General features: G+C 39.9%; 1 protein-coding gene across 2 annotated transcripts in view; it reads left to right on the forward strand.

Annotated features, from left to right (window-relative positions):
- Positions 1-13532: 13532 nt before the first annotated feature.
- The window catches only part of KLF7 (Kruppel like factor 7), a 102991-nt gene continuing 94675 nt past the window's right edge, over positions 13533-21848 (forward strand). The window contains exon 1 of one of the 2 annotated variants that reach the window (XM_036755027.1): positions 13533-14126. In XM_036755027.1, coding sequence (XP_036610922.1) covers positions 14025-14126 — 102 coding nt within the window. In that variant the 5' untranslated portion in view covers positions 13533-14024. The remainder of the gene's footprint in view (positions 14127-21848) is intronic. The other variant, XM_036755026.1, reaches the window with a different exon arrangement.

A 21848-nucleotide genomic window follows, 5' to 3' on the forward strand; every position in this document is an offset into this window, starting at 1 on the left:
TTTACCTTTTAAGCAGCATGAAAAATAGAATTATACCATGTGATGAAAGGTCATGAACCAATTTTTGGACTGAAAAAGACACCAAAAAACCAATGGTGCGACGACTTTGCGGTAAAATACAGGGACAATATAACTCCTTGTCAACTGAATACAAAACCAGCTGGGATACAAGGGGCTGGAGCTCCTTTCTTAGTCTTCTAACTACAGACCAGTAGCATGAATATCACCCTCCCAGGACCTACATTCATCTGGATTAAGGCTTGTATCCTTGATAAATACACTTTCCTTGCTCTGAATGTCTTTCTCTTACTGTGGCTTTCTGTTGCTATGGTTAACTCTTGGATGAACTACAAGTGTCTCACTTTGTTAAAATCTTGGACCAGCTATTAGACTTACCTGGCCAGCTCTGATCTATTAAACCCATCATATTCAACTTCTTATCTGTAAATATTTGGTCTGACAGAGCTCTTTTAAGAGGTCATTGAGCTCTAATAAAATCCCTTCCCCTCTGTCTTTTCTATAAGATTCCTGCTTCTCCCAACTATCTGTCATTAAAAAGAACTTAATTGGTTTCAATCTTACAAGATTTGGACATGGCTTGCCACACAGCCTAAGGTTTTAAAGCTTCTTTTGACAAGAGCCAGGACGTTTGAATAGCCTACCCACTATAACTTCAAATGAAAATAGGAGTATATTTTTACCTCATAAAGGAACAAGTATTTTAATTTGGGGGCATTTTAGAAGCTCTGTATAAGAATCAAAATTACTTATATAAAGGCACAATTGCAGATTTAAAAGTAATCATGATGCAACTTTTTTTGGCTTTAATTACTGCAGTCATTGATAACAATTAAAAGGGATTTCTAACCTCTCTCCTCATTATCCCCAACCACACACAAATGTGATACAGGTAACTGCTTTCTAATAACAACTAATTCAACAAAAAGGGTATTAAGTTCCTACTCTATGCTAGTCACTGTTCTAGGCTGGTTCTGAAGAGAATAAGGAGGGAAACAATACAGACCCTGCCCTCGAGGAGATTAATCTAATTGGGGTCAACAAGTATGTATGCAAATAAGTATAAACTGGTTAGAATAGGAGGAGGCAGTATGGTGAAATGGAAAGAACCCTACCTTTGGAGTGGGGGGACCCAGGCCCGAATACTAATCTTCCACTTAGCAACCTTGGAATCTTGGGCAAATCACAACTTTCCTGTACCTCCAATTTATCATCTTTATAATTAATTACTTGTAAAGTGTCTTTCAGCTCTAAAGCTATAATCCTCAAAAGTACAAAGGAGGGGTCAAAGATTCCAAGAATGAAGGATCATTTCTAGATGATTGGAACAGAAACAATAGTCTTTAGTCAAGGATCATTGACTGAGCTAGATTTTATTGATATCTCATGCTATCTCTAGGTCATAGTAATGCCTTTATATTGTGTCAATCGTAACAACTCAGAGAATCATACACTTTTTGTTCACAGTCAAAAATTCCAAAAAGAATGAGTCAGTGGCAAAGAACACTCATGGTATTTTACCACCTGGTCATTTATTCATTTTTACATTGTGTGCATTGTCTTGTAAACGGATATAGTAAAACAAATGGACAAATCTGTCAATTTATTTCTGATTGATTCTTATAGGAAGGCTATGCCTTGATAGCATTATCAAGACTTAGATGCTGATTTTTGGCTTTGCAAGTTGGGGAGCTTGATTTTAACAACTTACTCAGGAGTAATTAAGCTCTAGGATGGCAATTCCATTTTATTTTAAACTTAAAATTAAATTTTATTTTTAAGTTCCAAATTCTCTCTGATTTCCTCCTTCCCCTCACCTACATTGAGAAGACAAGAAAAGCATTTTTGTTGTTCAGTTGTGTCTGACTCTTTGGGACCCTATTTTGGGTTTTCTTGAAAAGATACTAGAGTGATTTACCATTTCCTTCTCCAGCTCACTTTACAGATGAGGAACTGAAGCAAACAGGGTCAAGTGACTTGTCCAGGGTCACATAGCTAGTAAGAATCTGAGGCCAGATTTGGATTCATGAGGATGAATCTTCCTGATTCCAAGCCCAGTGCTGCTCTATCTACTGTGCCACCTGGGTATCCAAGAAAAGCATAACCCATCACAAATGTGTTTAGATATTCAAAATAAATTTCTGCATTAATCATGTTTAGGGCAGTGATTCTGAAATTGTTATCTGGGACCTCCCGCCCTTTCAGGGCACCCATAAGATCCAAACTATATTTATAACAATACCAAGACATTTTAATTTCAAATATGGCAAAAATTGGTAGATATAACCCATATAAACAAAAGCTATTTGGGGAAGGTGCCTCAATGATTTTTATGAAAGTAAAGAGGATCCTGAGACCAAAAAGTTTGAGAACTGTTTCTCTAGAAGATTGATATATATATATATATATACACACACATACATACATACATATATACATATATATACATATATATGTATATATATATACATACATATATATATGAAACAAATTTTATAAGAAACTGATTTAGAAACCTTAATTCATTAATTTATATATTGGGAGATATACCTAATATATCTAGTATCTGTTGTCTGTGGTCCAACCCATTCACTGCGGTTTGAACACAGTACTCTTTTTCTCATGGGCTAGTACATTCAGGAAACCTAATTATGGATCAGTAATTTTATGGGTGGGCAAAAATTAGAAAAGAGAAAGTGGGTGTGGACAAAAAGCACATTTGCTTCAATCTATTGTTCAGTTGTATGTTGTGACCCCGTGAACCATACTGTCCATGGAGTTTTCTTGGGAAAGATCCTGGAGTTGTTTGCCCTTTTGTTCTCCAGTGGATCAATCTCTTGTAATTGCAATCTCTTGCCTTTTGGGGGCATTTCTTTAATGCTTGGATTCTGTGATATCATTGGCATGGATACTCCTTCCAACAGTGCACTCAGAAATTCAGCTATACCTTAGATCTCTCTTGGTAAATTTTTATTTAGGCCTATGATATGAAGCACGATTATAAATATTGTAAAAACCTGGTGCCCCAGAAGACTTTGGGACAGATTTGCACCTGAGTAGATAAGGATTATCTAAGAATCATATCTCCCAGAAAGTTTTGCAGCTTAACTGATGCTATTCCTGGGAGGGAGTTTTGATATGAATCTTAGATAGAAGAGGGGTAGAAAGAAGAAAAAAATGGGGATAAAAAAGGGAGTAGCACGTCATGACTGTCTGGGACTTTTGGAGACTCCAGTTTCTCTTTCCCTTCTGCTGAGGTTGAACATCGGATATAGATGGAATGGCCCTGCTGCAGTGCTGGGAGATCTCATTACTCCTGTTGATGCCTGGCTATGGCTTTTGTTGTAACCTGAATTCTTTTAGACTGTGGATGGGTCATACTTCCCAAGTCAGAAGAGATGAAAGCAAGTTCTCATGTCAAGATGCATTAACTTCAAAGACTTCCCCCCCTAGTTAGCTGTATGGGATCTGTTTGCGCAAAAACTTTCAAATTTTATGCAATCAAAATTTCCTATTTTATATTTTGAGATTCTTTTTATTGCTCATTTGGTCATGAACTTCCCCCCATCCACAGATCTGAAAGGTAATTTCTTCCTTATTCCTCTAATTTGATTATGTGATCTTTTATATCTAGGTCATATGCCAGTTTTGAGCTTATCTTGGTATCTGGTGTGTGGTGTGGATTTAAACCTAGCTTCTGTCAGACTTCTGTCCAGTTTTCCCAGGATTCTTGTGAAATGGCCAAATTCTTATCAAATAGTGAGCCTACAATAGGTAGGATCTCTGGGGTCCCAAATGTTAGCTTGTTAGGTTCATTGGTGTGTTGTATACCTAATCTGTTTCACTGATTAATCTCTCCATTTGTTAAACAATATCAAATTGTTTTGATAATAACCACTTTGCAGTATAGTTTGATATCTGGCACAGCTAGGCCCTCTTCCTTTGCACCCCCCCCCCCACCTATTATTTCCCTTGAGATTTGATCTCTAGTTCCTTCAGATGAATTTTAGTATTAATTTTTCCTAGTTCTACAAAGTAATCCTTTGGTATACCTATGAAAATATTCATAGCAGCTCTTTTTGTAGGGGAAAAGAACTGAAAACTGAGGGGGTGATCATCAAATGGGTTTGGCTGAAAAACTATCGTATATGAACAGGTATATAAACCAATGCAGAGTTCATACAAAAAAAGCTATCCTATAACATTGTAAAAATGAACAATTCTGAGAGACTTAAGAACTCTTATCAGCACAAGGATCAACCATGATTTCTGAAGACTGATGATGACGAATCACCACCTCTTTACAGAGACATAATAAATGAATATGGAGAAGGAGACACATTTTTAGACATGGTCAATGTGGGACTTTGTTTTGCTTGACTATACTTAGATGTTATAAGGATAGTAAATTTTTTTCCAGGTGGGAAAGGGGGAGTTAGGAGGGAGAAAAAAAATCCTCAAAAAAGTTTAAAAAATGTAATTACCAAAAAAAAAAAAGTAGTAGCAATTTTCTAATGCTGATCATTTGGTTTTCTTGTAATGACAGGCAAGTTGTTATTCCAATGTTTTCAGTTTCCTTGGTTTGACTTTCAGGGCTGGGCCTTAGAACTAGGCTTGGGTCTTGGGGGTTGGGAGGAGAGAGGATAGTTTAGATGAAGGGCACAGGAGCTGAGAGTGCTAGCTAATAAAGTATTTTCTTTTCATTGCAATGCTTGCTATTTAAAGTAAATCATTCTTAACCCTTATTATATGATTTCTAAGTGATTTGTTAATAAGATCTAAGAGGAAATGAAGGTTTCCTGTAAGTGAGGGCAGAGCCAAGGAGAGTATCTTGAATTTGAGAATAACAGGAAAAGGGAGATTGCCAAAATTTCCCAGAATCCATTTTACACATTCATGTACATGGATATGCATATATGTGTACATAGGTTCTAGGTTAAAAAAAAATCCAGTATACTTCCCATGTAATGTTAGGAAGTTATCAGCACTATGAAAGGGGCCAGGGTAAAACAATTATTCAGATTTGTGACAATATTTATAATACTGAAAAAGTTAAGTTTACTTCATGTAATATTATAAGTGGGGTGCTTTAGCATACAGGTCACATGATCTCTCTCTGTTTCTGTCTATCTGTCTGTCTGTCTGTCTCTCTCTCTCCCCCCCACCCATTTTTTCCTCTTCTTCTCCCTCCCCCATATCTTTCAGCTGAAAGAGTGCCTATATAGACATTCTAGACTCTAGTTTGCCTGTATCCGGAGATGGATTCTGGATCAGATCAGTTGGACATGAAGGCCAGGCATCACACAGGCCAGTGATCACTTCACCAGGCTATTGGGAAACTGAGTTTTATAGTTCTCTCCTGGTTACGGGAAACTTTTACCATTACAACATCATGTCATGATATGTTACAATTTCCAAGATTACAACTCATTTCACATTAGTTACATTTTATGGTGGTATTATTTCCTGACCCAGAGGGAGCCGCCTCATTCTGGTAAGTATTTCCAAATCAAAGTGTAGTGTGGGTTACTTAGATAACAGCCCATGAATTTGTATCAATTTGCTTTCATACTCCTATGGAGCCCCGCTCACCAGTGGATACTAAACTTAGGATTCACTTGTTCGAATGGAGGCAGCATCCGTCTAAGTAGAGAATTCAGGTGGCTGAATTTTTCAGGGGTTCTGGAAGTAAGAAGAAGGTTTTATTTTCTGGGTCCCTAGGACACACTCCAGATGAAGGAAGAGAAGGAAAAAGGAGCTGGAGACTCACTTAAGGTTGCCTGTTACTTATTACTGTCTTTTTTCACTATATAATTTCACAAAAGTTCTTATCTTTGTGGTCTCGGGCTTATGGGTTTCCTTCAAAGGCTGGGTTGGTTTCTTTTGCAAGACCCACATTGAAATACCTTGGGTATTGAGGATGAGCCAACAAAGATACCACCACATTCACTACTAACAGATTAAGTCAAGCTATTTTATGGGCAAAAGGTACAAGGCAAGAACATGGATGTGCAACATCTGCCACACATTCATCTCAGGCCCTGGGAATCCTGAAGTCTGAGCTATGTGGCAACACTGATATTATTAGTGTATTCACCAACACAAGAATGTCAGGAACCACTTACGACAAAGTGGACTAGTTGAGGTAACCCAAAGGGCGACTAGCTGAGGTGACCCAAGCTGTAGGCTTTTTATATAATTAGTGATAAGAGTTAGCAAACAAAAAAAAATCATAAATCCTACATGAAACTGCTTAAAGCATCAAAGAATGGCACAGTGTGGTTTCAGTACTTCAGCATGAACACTTTTAGGTAAGGAATTAAATATGGCCAGTTAGAAGAAAGGAATTGGTCATAACCTAGTTAGGTTACTTGGAGGAACAACCAAGCTATTGAAGCACAGAGAGAAACAATTCCAAGGATAGAAGGCACCAGAATAACCCTGAGTCACAGAACAGTGATGGTCTTTTGAAAGCAATGTTCATGAACCTTGGCAGCCTATGTTAGGTCTTCTAGAGATCTATTATATCTAATTCTTCTCTGGAACATAGCTCAATAGACTCTCTGTTCCATCATCATTGGTTCACTATCTTCTTTTCTGGGTCCTATATTACCTTACCTTCTCTTCAGTTGCCACTAAAAGTTAGACAAGGGTGGGGAACCTGTGGTGTTAAGGCCACATGTGGCCTCCTAGGTCTTCTGATGTGGTCTTTTAACTGAGTCCAAGTTTTATAGAACAAATCCTTTTATTAAGGTGATTTGCTCTGGGAAGTTTGGATTCAGTCAAAGGGCCACACTTGAGGACCTAGAGTACCACACGTGGCCTTGAGGCCATAGCTTCCCCACCCCTGGGTTAGAAATACCTAAAGCATAAGTGGTTTCTCTGGTATTTCAATGGATGTGTGATCTCCTCATATAGCTCTCTGTGAGTCAGGTCACAATTCTTCTATGCCTGCCTATCCTGTTTAACTTTGTCCATGTCCTCTGCAAAGTTTGCATGGTAAGTTCTATCCAATTTGCTGGGGATCTTCTTTATTGTTCTCTTGATACCAAAAGGGTACCAATGGAGTGAATAGACTACTATCCCTTGTTTACACTATGTGACCAGCTCATCTTCTGGACAATTTTTTAAAATGATAACATGGGATAATTGGTAGAGAATTGGCCTTGGAGCCAAGAAAACTTGGGTATAAGTCCTGCCTCTGATATGTATTATCTGTGTGACCCTAGGGAATTCATTTAACTTCTAAATGCCCCAGGCAAATCTAGAAACTATGAATTATTGAGAAGGTATGACCTCCATTGGTAGAAGGGCTTTCCTCCTCTAGGAGTTCCCTCTACCAATGAAATCACAGGCCTAGTGTTTGTCCCTCTCCTTTGCATGACACCTCCTTCATAATTCTTGATTTGCATATGTTTTTGTTATCCGATTCTCCATTGCCCTTTGGCTGATCAACAACTTCGAGCCTTCAGAGACTTAAGTATTCCCTGATTACTAGCCATGAAAAATTGCCAGAAGAACACTGATATTAAAAAGTTGGGTCTTTCCTTCTGGAACATGTTTGGAGTCCTTAAGAGAACTTGGCATTTTCTTAAAGGCAATCCAGCCCACTATCCTTCTTATGTTCAATTCTGAGCCTAGCTCATTGTCCATTTGCTGTATATAATCTCTATAAGTTGCCCATCCAATTGCGTGTCATAGTCTGGACAACTGGTATTCTTCATCTACCTCATTTCCCTATTTGGAGAGCTAGGCCAAATTCTTTTAAGTCATTATTAATTTCATTTAGGAAGCTTTATGATGGGCTAATGTTTAATGAAACCTGCACAATGTCTGTTAACAAATGGAAACATTTGGAAGACCATCATTTATAATGAATCCCTCTTCAACTTAGCAGCCCACACTGGGGCTCTCCATGACAGTGTCAATCAGCTTTGGCAAGCATTTCTCTGTTTTATTCCTTGCTAGTTCTTAGTTATCTTTGTATCATTGAATAAGGCTCTTTCTCTTCTATTTTTCAAGAATTCTTGTAAAATTTTGCTATGTAGAGGGGAGATGTCTTGTTAGAGGAAAATCTCAAAGGTAGTGTTTTGACTGTTTAAAATGCCCTTTTCTTTTAGTCAACAAATACAACAAAATGTACTGGGGGATTTTATGTTCTCTAGATGTAGTCTACTATAGAATATTGCTTGCAAAACCCTACTTGCCCCATTATCATCAGCTCACAGCCTCAACTGTCTTTTTTGAGTCCTATAGATATCCTTGCTATTTTACTACAAATTATAATCTTGGAGAGTTCTTAGAACAGATCTTTCTCCTTCATCAAGGATACTTTCAACATGTGTGAAATTTTTATATAGTCATACCATTAAATGACAAATAAATAAATGAAAATAGCTAACTATAATATAGTACTTATGATGTGCCAGATGCTGTCATAGTTATTGATGTCTCTTCGGTCATCTTTTGGGGGACAAAGTTAAGATTCAAGATTTTTTGACACCATTGATTTCTGCCATTCCTTTATGTACCTTCAGCACTGATGTCTCAATGCCCTCAAAATTACATCACCTCCAGGGCGTACTTCTTTCATATAATCTTGTTCTAGTCTACCTCCTTTCCCTATCTTTGTTTTCTTCCATTCTATTTCCTCTAAATTGCAGACACCATACAGTTTTCTCATTGTATTCTTTGAGTTTCATATTAATTTTGGACTTTGCTCTAGAAAGTCTGTACCCTGACCATTTAGAGACAGTTTATTCAGGAGTGGTTTCCACATGAATAATGAGTCATTTCCTGTCCATTAAAATATAATCAATTTCATCTTTTATGATGTTATTTGGTGTTTACCATATCCAGAACATTCCAAATCTTTTATTGAAGTATTCATGATATATAGGTGTAAGGCTTCACTATAGTCTATAAATTCTTAGCCTCCTTCATTCCTTACTCTTGAACCATATATTTTCCAACATATTTTTTGCACTTTTTTTCTCAGACTCACCCACCTTTCCTTTAAAATCATTGAAAATAAGAAAAAACTTTTTTAAAATTAGGATAAACTTAGCAAATTTTCTTTTCTTTTTTAAAATAGAAGTGTTATACCTCTTGTTTCTCTATTAGAAGATATTGACATGTGAAATGCAAAAATTTTCATGGATTTTTTTGCAAATACTTATCTTGAATATAGCAGCTAAGGGGCACAGCGGACAGAGTACTAGCCCTGCAGTAGAGGACCCAAGTTCAAATCCCGCCTCAGTCAATCAGCTGTATTTGCCTCAGTTCCTCATCTGGAAAAGGAAATGGCAAACCACCCCAATATCTTTGCCAGAAAACCCTAAATAGGGTCATGAATAGTCGGACATGACCAAAATGACCAAACAACAAATCCTGAATATCACAATATGGGATGACTCAATGTCCCATGAAATAATGTTTCTTGAGACTTGGTGGAACAATAACAACATAACTAAAATTCTATGACTTAAGTTGCCTTTGGATGCAGGATAAAGCCAACTCCACCCACTCCTTTATTGGACTCTCTAAGGAGAACCTGCAAGCCATGCTTCACTTGAGCTATGACTTCCTTTTCACTTGTTTCATTTGTAGGGAATGTCAAGATTGATATAGTTTGGTTTCTCTAGTAGTATGTCATTGGACAAGGATCTCACATTTCAGTACAAACAGATAAGATAATGTTTATGTCACTCGAAAAATTGTGATTCCCAGAATCCTCTGCTCCATTTTCTGCCCTTCTGCAACCATTGATGTAAAAGTCAGACTCAACAGCAATGAGGATCATTTTATGTTTTTCTCTACTTCGAGCCCATGCCAAAAAAAATTCATCACTAAATGACCATGCGTTGATGACATGTTTAGCTAAATTGATTTTTAGAAGTCTGTTACTGGGACAGTACTTAAAGCATCTCCTACACAGTGGAACTGCCAGAGCTTTCTTCCTTTTGCATGGTCTTCAAAAAGGTAAGACCTCCTTTCCTCTTCCTCCCCACAAAGGGCAAGATCCTTGCATAGTCAGGGTTACCTCTATGCTACAATGAAGCATTGGAATAGAACTTGGTAGAGAAATATAAATTTAATTAAATGAACCTCTATGATTTAAGTTTTTTTCTCTGGCTCTAACCAAGTGCTTCTAACTTTATATCAGGGGTGATATTTTTGCGGGGGAGGCAATCAGGGTTAAATGACTTGTCCAGGGTCACAGAGCTAATTAAGTGTCTGAAACCAGATTTGAACTCAGATCCTTGTGATTCCAGGGTGGGTGTTCTATCCACTGCACCATCTAGTTGCCCCTCAGTGATTATTTATTTATATGAAACTTTCTGGGGAGGATGTGTTGTAATTGGCTTGATACTTACCTACCTCTGTTCAAACATCTCTGTGCAGTAATAGCTAAATGGATTGTTAAACTAAATAAGAGAAAGTATATTTGTATCATAATGAAAATAAAATAAAACATTGGATTTGGACTCAAAGGGTATGATTTTGAGTCCTAGCTCTGTTTTTTACTACCTGTATAGTGGTTCTCAGTGTGGTCAGGGATCCCTGGGATTCCCAAGACCCTTTCAATGGATTTGTGAGGTCAAATCTATTTTCATAATAATGCTGAAATGTTTTAATTCCAGATATAGTAAATACCACTAGATATAATTCACATAAATAAAAGTTTTTGGGGCCCCTCAATTTTGAAGACTATAAAGACCAAAATTTTTAAACATGTACTGGAATAGATGTTTAAAGTCCCTTCCAGCTCCAAATGATATGGTCTTATGAAAATTTCAAACTTTACTTATCAGTAGAGATTTCTCTCAGTCTTCCAATATTAGTTGTTAGTAACTGAGTTCTTGATAGTATTTAGCAGGTTATGCCTATACTGACCATTTTGTTCAAAACCTAGTGACTCATTTATTTAAATCCCAGAATCCCAGAGTTCAAATTTACTTTAAAACCTTTCACCTATCCATAACGATGATTCAAATTATACAGAGGTAATCCATAATACCTTGGATTCTCTATGTTACATGAGCACAAAATTCAGTTCCCTTATAAGACAGTTCTATCTTGAATCCTATCCAGAAGGGTTTATTATTGCAAATGACAGATGGAATCTATTAGGACATTGTCTTGTTTCTAGGTAAAATTTGTTTTTTCTACAGAGTTTGATGGAACAAAATTGCTTCCTAATACATGAATTTCATTTAAATGGAGTACCATCACTATAACATACATAGGGAAATATTCTTTACAAGTACATCTGTTTGTATCTCTCAGACTATATGTTGTCTAACTTTATGGTAATAGAGAGTTTTCACAGTGGGAGTTTCCCTGCATGAGACAATTACAGGTCTGGCCTCCCCCCAATATAGATAAGATAGATTTATGCACATACGCAATTCCAATCCCAAGGCTTACCGTTTAACTTCACCCAGAAAAATCACTGATTGAGCTTTTTAATAGTTTGAAATCAAGCCAGATATAGCCAGAGCAAATAAAAGAAGAGAAAGCTAAGATGGGAAGGTCCCTCTTGTTAATGGTAAAAAGGGGAAAAAGTCTTCTCTCTGAATTTGCAATCATTCTGAAAGAGGAAGTAGCATTCTGTCCAGCCAGACAATGCAATTTGGGGAACTTCAACCATTTAAGAACTAATAACTGATTGGCCAACTCTAAGAACATATATTTCACCTCAGATCCCCCCACCCTTCCCCCCAGCATATAGATATGTCAGAATGAAGATAAATATATAATGTATATGTATGTATGCTTGTATCTATATGTATACAATATGATACACGTGTGTAGACCTGTATATACATATCACATATATTTTGATTCATTTTGACACTAAATGCTTTTCTACTTTGCCATGTTATATGACTGTCATGTATGTACACACACAAAGATAATACACATAATAGTACGCACATACGTATTATTTGTAAGGAAATAGCCCTCACATATAATACATCCATGTGCATACACACATACACACATATATATAGAGAGTGTATATAGATGTACATCTGCATCGGCTTGCATGATGCCCAATATTTCCCAAACCTTGCTTTTCACCAAGCATTGCTCTGCACAAAGCACTCTCCGGGTCCACGAGGAAACCACATGGTCTTTCTACATCATTTTAAAACTCTCAGGCAAGCTGCCTACTGCAACATGGCTCACATGCCTACTCTTAACTCCCCTCTATTGCTTGTAACAAATCCATCCAAGCGAAATCACTCCCTTTCAATCAGTCTGGGTATCGGATTTTTTAAAAATATAAAACCTGCAGACCCTCCCCCTCTACCTTTCAGGATCAGAAGGGGAAAAAAGAGGGGGGGTAGAATAGGGGTGGTCGGTGGCGTAGGTGGAAGTGCTTCCATCCTGGGGGAGGCTGGGAACAGAGCCAAAGACAGCCTTCCTTACAGGACAGGTCTAAGCAGCGCCTCCTCCTTTGTTCTTTCTCCCTGTGATGCTGCATCTCCTTTTCTACTCTCCAGTCCCGGCCGCCTGTGGGAATTTTGCTGGTTTGCCTTTTTTTTTTTAAACTAAGTTGGGATTATTTTCGTTTTCGGTTCTGTCTCGGTCGGCTACCCTATAGAGCCTGTTCTCTTCCCCCACCTCCAGCTCCTTCCCTGGGAGACGAGGGGGCGGCGGGGGTGGCACTGGACGGGATGAGGGGCTCGTTCGCTAGGTAGCCTAGCCTAGACCTGCACTGCCCCGGCGTCTTGGGGCTCGCGCCAGCATTTTTCTGCTTAAAATGGTCAATAGAGACGAGACTTATCCTCCTCTCTCCCAGCCCATTCCAGGGATGCGGAAGGATGGGGCTCCCTGGGGGCTGGGGCCCTCTTTGGACCTCTAGTAGTCTGGGCCGTTGTCCCCCCTCACCCCGGGAAGAGGAAGGTGGATTGCAAAAGCGAAACTTAGGCAAAGCGGCAGCCGCCTCTCCAGCGCAGGCATTTTGGGGGCGCCCAGCTCCCACGGCCGGCCCGGTTTTGCATTCCATTCCAGACCACCCGAACTCCAGCTTGTCTGTGTGCGTGCGTGCGTGTGTGTGTGTGTATATGTGTGCGTTGCCCTGCTTCACAGATTCACCGTGTGTCCCACTCCCGCCCCATCCCTCTCTCTCCCTCTCCCTCTCCCAGGCCTCCGCACGGCCGACCGGCTCTGGCCCCTTATATAGCTCTCTAAAAATAGCTCGCCTTACACCGCCTTGTAAGGCAGAAGGGAGATCAGGCTTGCTCCAATCCCCAGGTCCCTTGGCTGCCAAGCTCCGCCCCAGGTCCCGTCTCTCTGCCCCCGATTGGTCCTCAGTGACTTCATGAGCCCCCCCCCTCCGTTTACCTTACATGGTCACACGTTGCCTTAATGGACGCTTTCTTCCAAGATCCCACGACTGCGCGGAGAGGAGTGAGGAGGGAGGGAGATTGGGGAGGGGGAAGAGGAGCAGCAGCAGGAGAAGGAGGAGGGGAAAGAAAGGGAGGGGGGGAGGACTACAAACTAGCAGGGATGGGGTGGGGGGTGGGGAGGGAAGGGGGGGGAAGCGATCGCGAGAAAAAAAAAATGCAACCTCCCAAAATAAAGAGCAAAGATTGCATTAGGAGCGAACAGCAATGCAGAAATAGATGGCAGCTTCGTGTCAGTGAGTTTGCATCCCCCTTCCTGGTCCACGAGCTGGAGTGATTAGAGCCCTGGAAGGGAATTATTGCATTTACTACAGTGGAGAAGTACCCCTTTCCTGGCAGCCGTTTCCACTGTACATGTTGGATGCCTCTCTCCATCCTCTTTCACTCTCTCTTCTCTCATCTCCTCTCTCCCTTTCTCCTCCGCATTGATTTTTTTTAAGTGTGACTGAAACGAAACAAAACAAACCAAAAGGGACCCTGGATTTATGCCTTTTTTGGGGGGTGAGACAAACAAACAAATAGACAAACAAACAAAACTGTGGAAGGGGGAGGGTTTCTCCTCCTGCTTTGCCCAGCAGCAGCAGCAGCATGGACGTGTTGGCTAGTTATAGTATATTCCAGGAGCTGCAACTTGTCCACGACACCGGCTACTTCTCAGCTTTGCCATCCCTGGAGGAGAACTGGCAGCAGGTGAATGATTTAAATTACTTGTGTAAATCTTGTAGCGGCGAGACGCTGGGGCTGCGTTGGTGCGGGCTTTGGGGTTTTTAAGGTGTTTTTTTTTTCGGGGTGTGTGTGTATATGTGTGTATGTGTGTTCGTTGTTTAAAATATTTCCTGAAACATACATACTCTAACCTTACCCCCTTTCCCCCCTCCCCCTCCCCCCCACCCCCCATTTGCCAAACAGAGCAGTCCGGTCAGAGCTGTCTGTATTCAATCATAAACACACATCCTTACACTGGCAGTCCTGCAGACCATTCCGTTGTAGAGATCCGCTTAACTTCTCGGTTTAGGGTTGGGATGGTTGATTTGATAGCGATATGTCTATAGAGATATGTGCATGTATTGGATTATAGATATTACTTATCCCTGCTTAGTAACTTAAGTCAGGTTGATCGCTTTCAGCTGATTTTGACAACTGGCAGGTGGTAGAAAAGGGATCGGAGAGGGTATTTTCAGCTAATTAGTATGTGTCCATAAAACAAACAATAAAAAGCTTCATTCAGGGGTATTGGAAGGGTGGGCAAAGAGAGAGCCGAGAACCAGTAACAAAAGACACTAAGCAGTATCTAGGAATGGGACATGAAAGTGCATTTGTTTTAGAGTTATAATGTATTTTCAGCTTCCGCCCCCATGGAGTCAAATGCCTCTAGAAGGGGGAAAAAAAAAACAACCCAGTCCCCTTCAGCTACTGTTTGTTGTTCTCATTCCTGAGAACCCTTTGGTTCGTGCTGGCAGCCACACACCGCTTAGAAAGGGGTGTGGTGTGTTTTTTGTGCGTTTTATTTTATCTTATTTAAAATAGGAGCCTTGAGAAACTAATATGATGCCTGAGGAGACTCCGCATCCAGGTCTTCGGGTGGTCTGGAGGAGGGAGAAGTGGGCTTGATTTCTAGTCTTCATTAGACCAATACAGTGCTGCCATACAATCTACTTCTGGGAGAGCAGATAAAGAAACTGGCAGTAGAACATGTGGGTAGCTAAAAATCATGGTTCTGCCGGGCTCCAGCCTTTCAGAGGTGGGGGGGGGGAGCATCCTTCAGGGAAGGGGGTGACCCTGGCTAAATCTGCACTATTTTCCCCAAGATGTGGGTGAGCAGAGGTCAGTAAATCCAAGGAGAGGATCCACATTTTTTCCTATTGACAATATTAACTTGTAGTCCCTTCTCAAGAACCCACTTTGCCATTGGTAATAGACGTGAGAGGAACAGCATGTGGCTGCCAGGGTAACTTCAATGCCCTATGACAGCAGCTTGTTAAGACTAATGAACTGCTGGATTTCCTCTTTGCAGAGATACAGAGCAATATTTGCCAGCATTAAGCTGATGTGTAAGTTACTTCTCTGCTAAGTGAGCTTTTTGCACAAGGAGCATGTATAGGGGATGATGGCAACACCAATATGTTTTATCTACCATTGTTACCTAGCTAAGCAGTGATTAGACAGTTGGAGCTTTCCTCAAGGTTTTGGCCTCTCTTCTCTCTCTGTGTGTAAGTGTACACACACATGCATGCCAGTGTGACTGTTCTGTCAGATATATTTGACTTTACCTCTCTGTGACAGTAATGAATACGTTTTCGCACATTATTAGGGTTTCATTTATAACTGGCTGTCATAGGACATTTATTAAATGCATTTTCTCCTTCTGTCATTAATAATACCTGGGTTTTAAGATGTTCATTCCCCTCTCCATTTTCTTTTCTTTAATTTTCCAGCAGGCTAATTAAATTGAAAAACATAATCTAATTTCACAATGAAAAAAAGAGAAACCTTTTTTTTTTTGCCACCAGGCTAGTAGTGTTGAATCAGTTGTATATTAACCATAGTCTAGACAAGTTCAAAGGAAGGCAATCTTGATCTACCTAGCATCTCTAAAGGCTGACACTGTATATGATTTGTTGGTACAGTCCTATGGAAGGAAAGTGAGTTTTATTTGTTACGGCACTGTATGATGATTAATCATGCAACTTTGTTGTATTTGAAGTTTTCATAGTCATAAGGTTGGAGCCCAAGGCAGTTTCCGAGTAAAGCCTGTTCTCTTCACCCTTTAGCAGCTAGCAGCCTTGGAGTGTGTGAAAACAAACAAACCAAACATACTTGGCTTGACTGTGTGATGAAAAGTATCAGGTCCATTGTTCCTCATAGACACTCCTTTCCTCCTTCTCCTCCTCCTCCTCCTTGCCCTCCCCACCAATGTCTCTTAATTGGTTTTCTGATAAAAGGAAGCAGAATCTCTTCTAGGTTTGGTACAACCCTGCACCTCTAACTTTTTACCTCTTTGTCAAGGCACTGTAATCACATGGTTGGAAGCCAGAGTTAGATTTGACTTGTGGGAGAGTGCTTATAATACACAAAGTATCACCTCTAGTAGGATTTCAGTTTTATGCCCTGTAGGCTCAACTAAGTCATGTAAATGTGACTATAACCATTAAGGGGTACTTATAGTATTAATTTACATATATATTGCATTTTAAGGTTTGCAAAGTTTTTGTTCTCTATTGTTATGCCCATTTAATAGATTTTACTTATATATTACATTTGAAGGATTATAAAGTTTATATTTCCTCTATTATTATGCCTATTACAAATGAGCTAACTCCTGTTGTAAGAGCCTAAGTGTCATTTAGGTGACTGATACGGGATTCGAACCCAGGTACCTTGACTCTAGGTCCAGCACTATCTATTAGGCAATATTGCCTTTCACAAGATTTTGATTTTAGTTTTGCCTGCTGTTTTGATTTTAGTACTGTATGGTCTTCTGCCTTATTGCTTTTTAATGGAATATACCAAGGGCAGTTGCATGTAACTGTTGGGCCCAGATAACCATTCAGGTTTTGAAATTTTGAATACTGATTGCTCAGGACGGCTCAAAGGTATTGCTAAACACCGAGAACACCACCGCTACTCTCCACCCCCATCCTCCACTCCCCTTTAAAAAAAAAAGATAAGAAAAACTCTTTTGCCATCTTCTGCAAGAAACCCTGGGCAAGAGGAAGCTTCCTTGGCATGTGGGGCAGGCTGTTCTTTAGAGGAGAAGTGGAGGTAATTATTAGATGGTATTCTCACTCAGATACTAAGAAAGGTAACTAGCCCTAAAGAGAACCTGAACCAAAGAAGAAAATCCACAGAATCTCATTTAGTTTTAAGAGAAACTGTGGGTTAGATGTTCATGCCCAGGACATCTGTACATTTCAGGATTAAAGCTAGACTCTTTTTGCCTCTACGCTTTGTTTCATGCTGATAATATGGGGTAATTTTTCTGCTTAATCTTTAGTGAGTCTGGTATTAACCTCAATGATGGACATGCACAGCATCCAGGATGAGAACTTGAACACTGGTTTTTCAGGCAAGAGAATCTGTTACCTTTCATTCAGGGACCCAAATCTAGAAAACACTACCAATTGACTCTCCTGTAATTTAAAACAAAAATGAATCCCCACTTTAGCTATTATCCATTCCTAGAGTCTGCACACTTAGGACCGTGGCTCAAGTAACTGCATCTCTCCCCATCATGTAACAGTAAGTTACACTGTGCTCATGTGGTCTATTATTTTGTGGAATTTAGCTGATATACACCTCTTAAGGTCCCCAAAGTAGAGTTCTGAAAACATGCAAGAAAATTTCCTATAACTCTCTGAAAAAGCAGAGGAAAGGCAAAGGTAGGAAGAATGCTGGTGTGGTTTTGAGGTCAGCTACATCCTAGCCCTTCCCTCTCAGTAGGGATGATGACTTTTCTGGACCTAGCATCCACTTCCAAGATGATAACTGACTTCTACCTTTAGCTAATGGGTGCATTTGGTTCAGAGTTTTTTTTTTTTCAATGCTGAAAATCTGAACACTCATTTATCCTTGGTCTGTCTGTATTGTTTCATTGTGGAAGGAAAAGCAGAGGAGAGGGCATAATGATGTCTGTAAGTCCTACTTGAAACCAGTTTTGCTTCATGCCATCAGGAGCATGGCATGTTTATTTGAAAACCATTTTGAAATTCTGTTAGTTGTTAATGCTGATTCATAATTGGCAGATGGGGTCAGTTTCAGGCCTCTTTTCTGCTTGGAGAAAATTTTCCACTGCTACTGGAAACAAATAAATAAATCAGAGCATTCCTTTCCCCTTCCCCCATGCCTCATTGTTTTAGACTAATGGCATACTTGGCCTCCGTAAGAACTAAAGCATCCTAATAATATTGCAGTTTCATCTGAGTTCCAGCCACCCTGAAACACTTTTTAGAAGGGCCTCTGGTACAAGGTGTCTCTAGGGGACAACCTGCAGAAATGGTTGCCTTCCAAGAACAGTCTGTGAGAAAAAGATTGGATGTGGCTTTTGAACCATGCTTCTTCTTGCCCTACACAGCAAGGAAAGCTGCCTTGGCTGGGCCCTAAAAGCCAAGTGCTATCACAAAAAGGAGGACAAAGCAAACTTGAGTCTCCCTGTCCTCAGTTTTGTCTCGGTCCCCAATCTGCAAAAAAAAACAAAACAAAACAAAAAAAAAACCTTTTTACGAATTATAATTTCTTGGCAACAGCATTGGCTGGGTGAATTTGTAGACACAAAGGAGCCTTGCAAACCACACAGAAAGCATAAAATATCTGGTGCTTGTTTTGTGTGTGATTCGTGTGGTCTTTAGCTACAGTAAATGTGTTTCTTCATTTGAAGAAGGGTGGCTATATCTTTTTAAAAATCAGAAATATCTCTCTTACCTAGATTTCTCCTTTTAAAGATATAAGTATGTGTTCATTGTGAGAGCCCATGGTCATAGGATAGGATTCAATATTTGATCTTTTTATAAATTAGCAGATGTATCAACATTCTCTTTTATTAGAGGGAATCTGCAATATCAGAGGGTCTCTACTATTGTTCAGTCTAGATTTCCCTATTGGTGTTTTATAATGAGGTGAACTGTTTGCTTTAAAGATGTTATGTAGCCAAACTTTTGGGAGAGGAATGAGAAGGATTATTAGGTTATTAAGAGTACATGTATATGGAAGAAAATTCTCATTTTTGGTAATAAGGAGACATTGCCCCCATCTTTATTGTCAGGAGAAAGAAGATACCATCCTTTTGATATTGTGTTTGTTTTGCATCCTAGAGGAGAGGGTGACATTGGGGTTCAGAGCAGAAGATGTAGTGTGACAGCCTTACTTTGAAATGATTTATATGTATATGTCGGGGCCTTAGGCATTCAAGTGGGAGATGAATAGTTATTATTGTTAGGGTTATTGATACAGTTATCAGTATCTATTCCCTGCTTGGACCATATCTCTGAACCAGAGGGAACTGCTACCTCTCCTTTGGAATTGGGACAGTCTAAGAGAGGGTGATAATAGGGCTTTTAGTAGTATCTCTGTCTTCTCTATCTCTAGATCCCTTCCTATCCAGAGAATTGAATTGTCACTCTATATTTTAAGCTCTCTGTATGCCTGGGAAGTGGTCATTACTGAGTACTCCTTCAACCCCCCTCCGCTGTCAAGTTATATCTACCGCTGGAGGGAGAAGAGCTCATTCTGTTCTGTTCAGTCCAAATTGGTACATACTGACATCTTTAACTGCCCCTATAGCAAAGAGTGGTTGCTAAATGACCCCTACCTCTCTAATTTTGCTCATTAAGGACAATCTTCGCTCTCTTTCTCTGTAAGTTTTTGTTTCTGTGGTTTTGTTATAATTTTGTTCATTGTACTCCAGTTAGTGCACGTGCACACGTGCATGCGTGTGGTGTGTGTGTGTAGATAGGTAGTACTGGGGTTTGCTGAAAAGTTAGGACAGCTCCCCATCTTAAGTAGCTATGGATGGAGGTGGAGATTTATTTCATCTCTATACATGCTGTTCTTCCAGAATTCATCAGAGCCTTTGCTCTGGTAGAGCTGTTTTAAACAAGGAGGAGTGTTTCCAAGTTAGGATACAGGGATGAAGAGACTATGAAGCTCTTACACTATTAAACTTATGTTAGATTTGGGGAAGGAATACAGTTGCTGTGGCTAATCTTTTTTCATCTTGCTGCATCCACACATATTATCATTAGGGTAGATGTTCATCCTTTAAAACACACATGCTCACTTGAGAAGAATTCCTTGTGAACTTTACAACATTGCTCTTCTTAAGAGTCACACTCAGCTAATGTAAGCTTTTTAATCAAGGGATGTGTGATCCAGTGTTCTTGTTTCCTGTTTGGGGGCCTGCTTATCTACAGGATTACCTTCATAGAATGTAGGTCCTTCTTGCTTTTTCATGTGTGTGTGTGTGTGTGTGTGTGTGTGTGTGTGTGTGTATGTGTGTCCCTAAGAACTTTACCCTGTCAGGGATTTTCGTTTAGCTCTCTGAATGGCAAGCCACATTGTATGGATGCTGTAGCTACTGGTCAATGATAAACATTGGTGTCTTGATCCAGTATCAACATCTTTTCAAACTTGAATGCAGATGTGGTTTTTATGGTGATAACTATGTCTGTTTGATGTGATAAAGGTATCTTTTAATACTTGTTTACAAATATTCTTGCTTTATATTAAAATCAGGGAATCTTTAAGGCTGGTGTTTGACACCAACTGACCGTTCAACATAAACTGTCCTACCGTCAGTATAATTGGTATCTAGATACGGTTACACAATGTTACAACTTTGTCAGGTCTGCAACAAAAGAGCCACCAGGCATTGAAGCTGCAGTTTCATCTAATAGGCACCTTTCAAGGTCCCCTTAGAACAGTTAAAGCTGGTAAGGGTGTTCCGAATATCCAGTATGGATTTGTACATAGTATAATCTCCCTGGCCGCACTGGACCAGGAAACAGCCCTCTCTCAGAAGTGGTTAGAGCTGGCTATTTGCCTGCCATCTGTCACTAAGTATACAGGGTTTGTCAAAGATCCCTGTGTAACATATTGAGAGTCAAGTCCTTGTGCATACAGGCCTGGTTTGGAAGCCAAAGGTAGGAAATGCAACAGAATTTTGAATCTGGAAGGGCCCTTAATGTTCATATCATCTAACCACCTCATTTGCCAGAGAGAGAAACGGAGGCCCAGAGAGATGCAATACCTTGGTCAAGGTCATGTAGCTAATTAGTGGAAGAGTGTGATCTAGAACCCAGGTATTCCCAGTTCCCAGATCAGGGGTCCACTCTTACGTGGAGTGTGATTCTGAATTGCTTTTAATTCTTCTTCCTCCTTTTATTTTTCATTAAAGGGAGGTGATTTCCTTGTTGTTTAATATACAAGATGCAAAAATTCTTGGGGATTAGTTATATAATTAAAAAAAATTAATGTTACCTGGAAGGTCTAGTATAGTAAGTAACCACCACCACGTGAGTAATGTGGAATTGTGTATGGGGGAGAAATACTTGGAGAGGTAGGTGTAGGAGAATTTGGGTTGGGGGTGGTTCTGGGTAGAAGATAGAGCTGGTGTTTCATATAGAAAGCTTCAAACCAGAAAATGCTTTGTCTTCAACCTGCTTCAAGCAGAGCTTGCAGCTCTAATGGCAATCCACGTGCCAGTTCATGAAAACCTTTTGTGGAGTGTTTCTAAACTCTTCAGTAGGTTGGAGGAGCAGCAAGGCTCTGCTGTTTAGATGTTTAAAATGAGGGAGAAGGGAACCTAACCCCACCCCAACGCACCCCAACTCCACTCCATTTTGCAGCAATCAACAAAGAAGAGAAAGCTTCAGTTCTCTTTGTTAATAAGCTGGCTTTAGAGGCTGGAAATGATGCAGT

Source organism: Trichosurus vulpecula, chromosome 4 (genome assembly GCF_011100635.1).
Source record: "Trichosurus vulpecula isolate mTriVul1 chromosome 4, mTriVul1.pri, whole genome shotgun sequence".
Taxonomy (NCBI): domain Eukaryota; kingdom Metazoa; phylum Chordata; class Mammalia; order Diprotodontia; family Phalangeridae; genus Trichosurus; species Trichosurus vulpecula.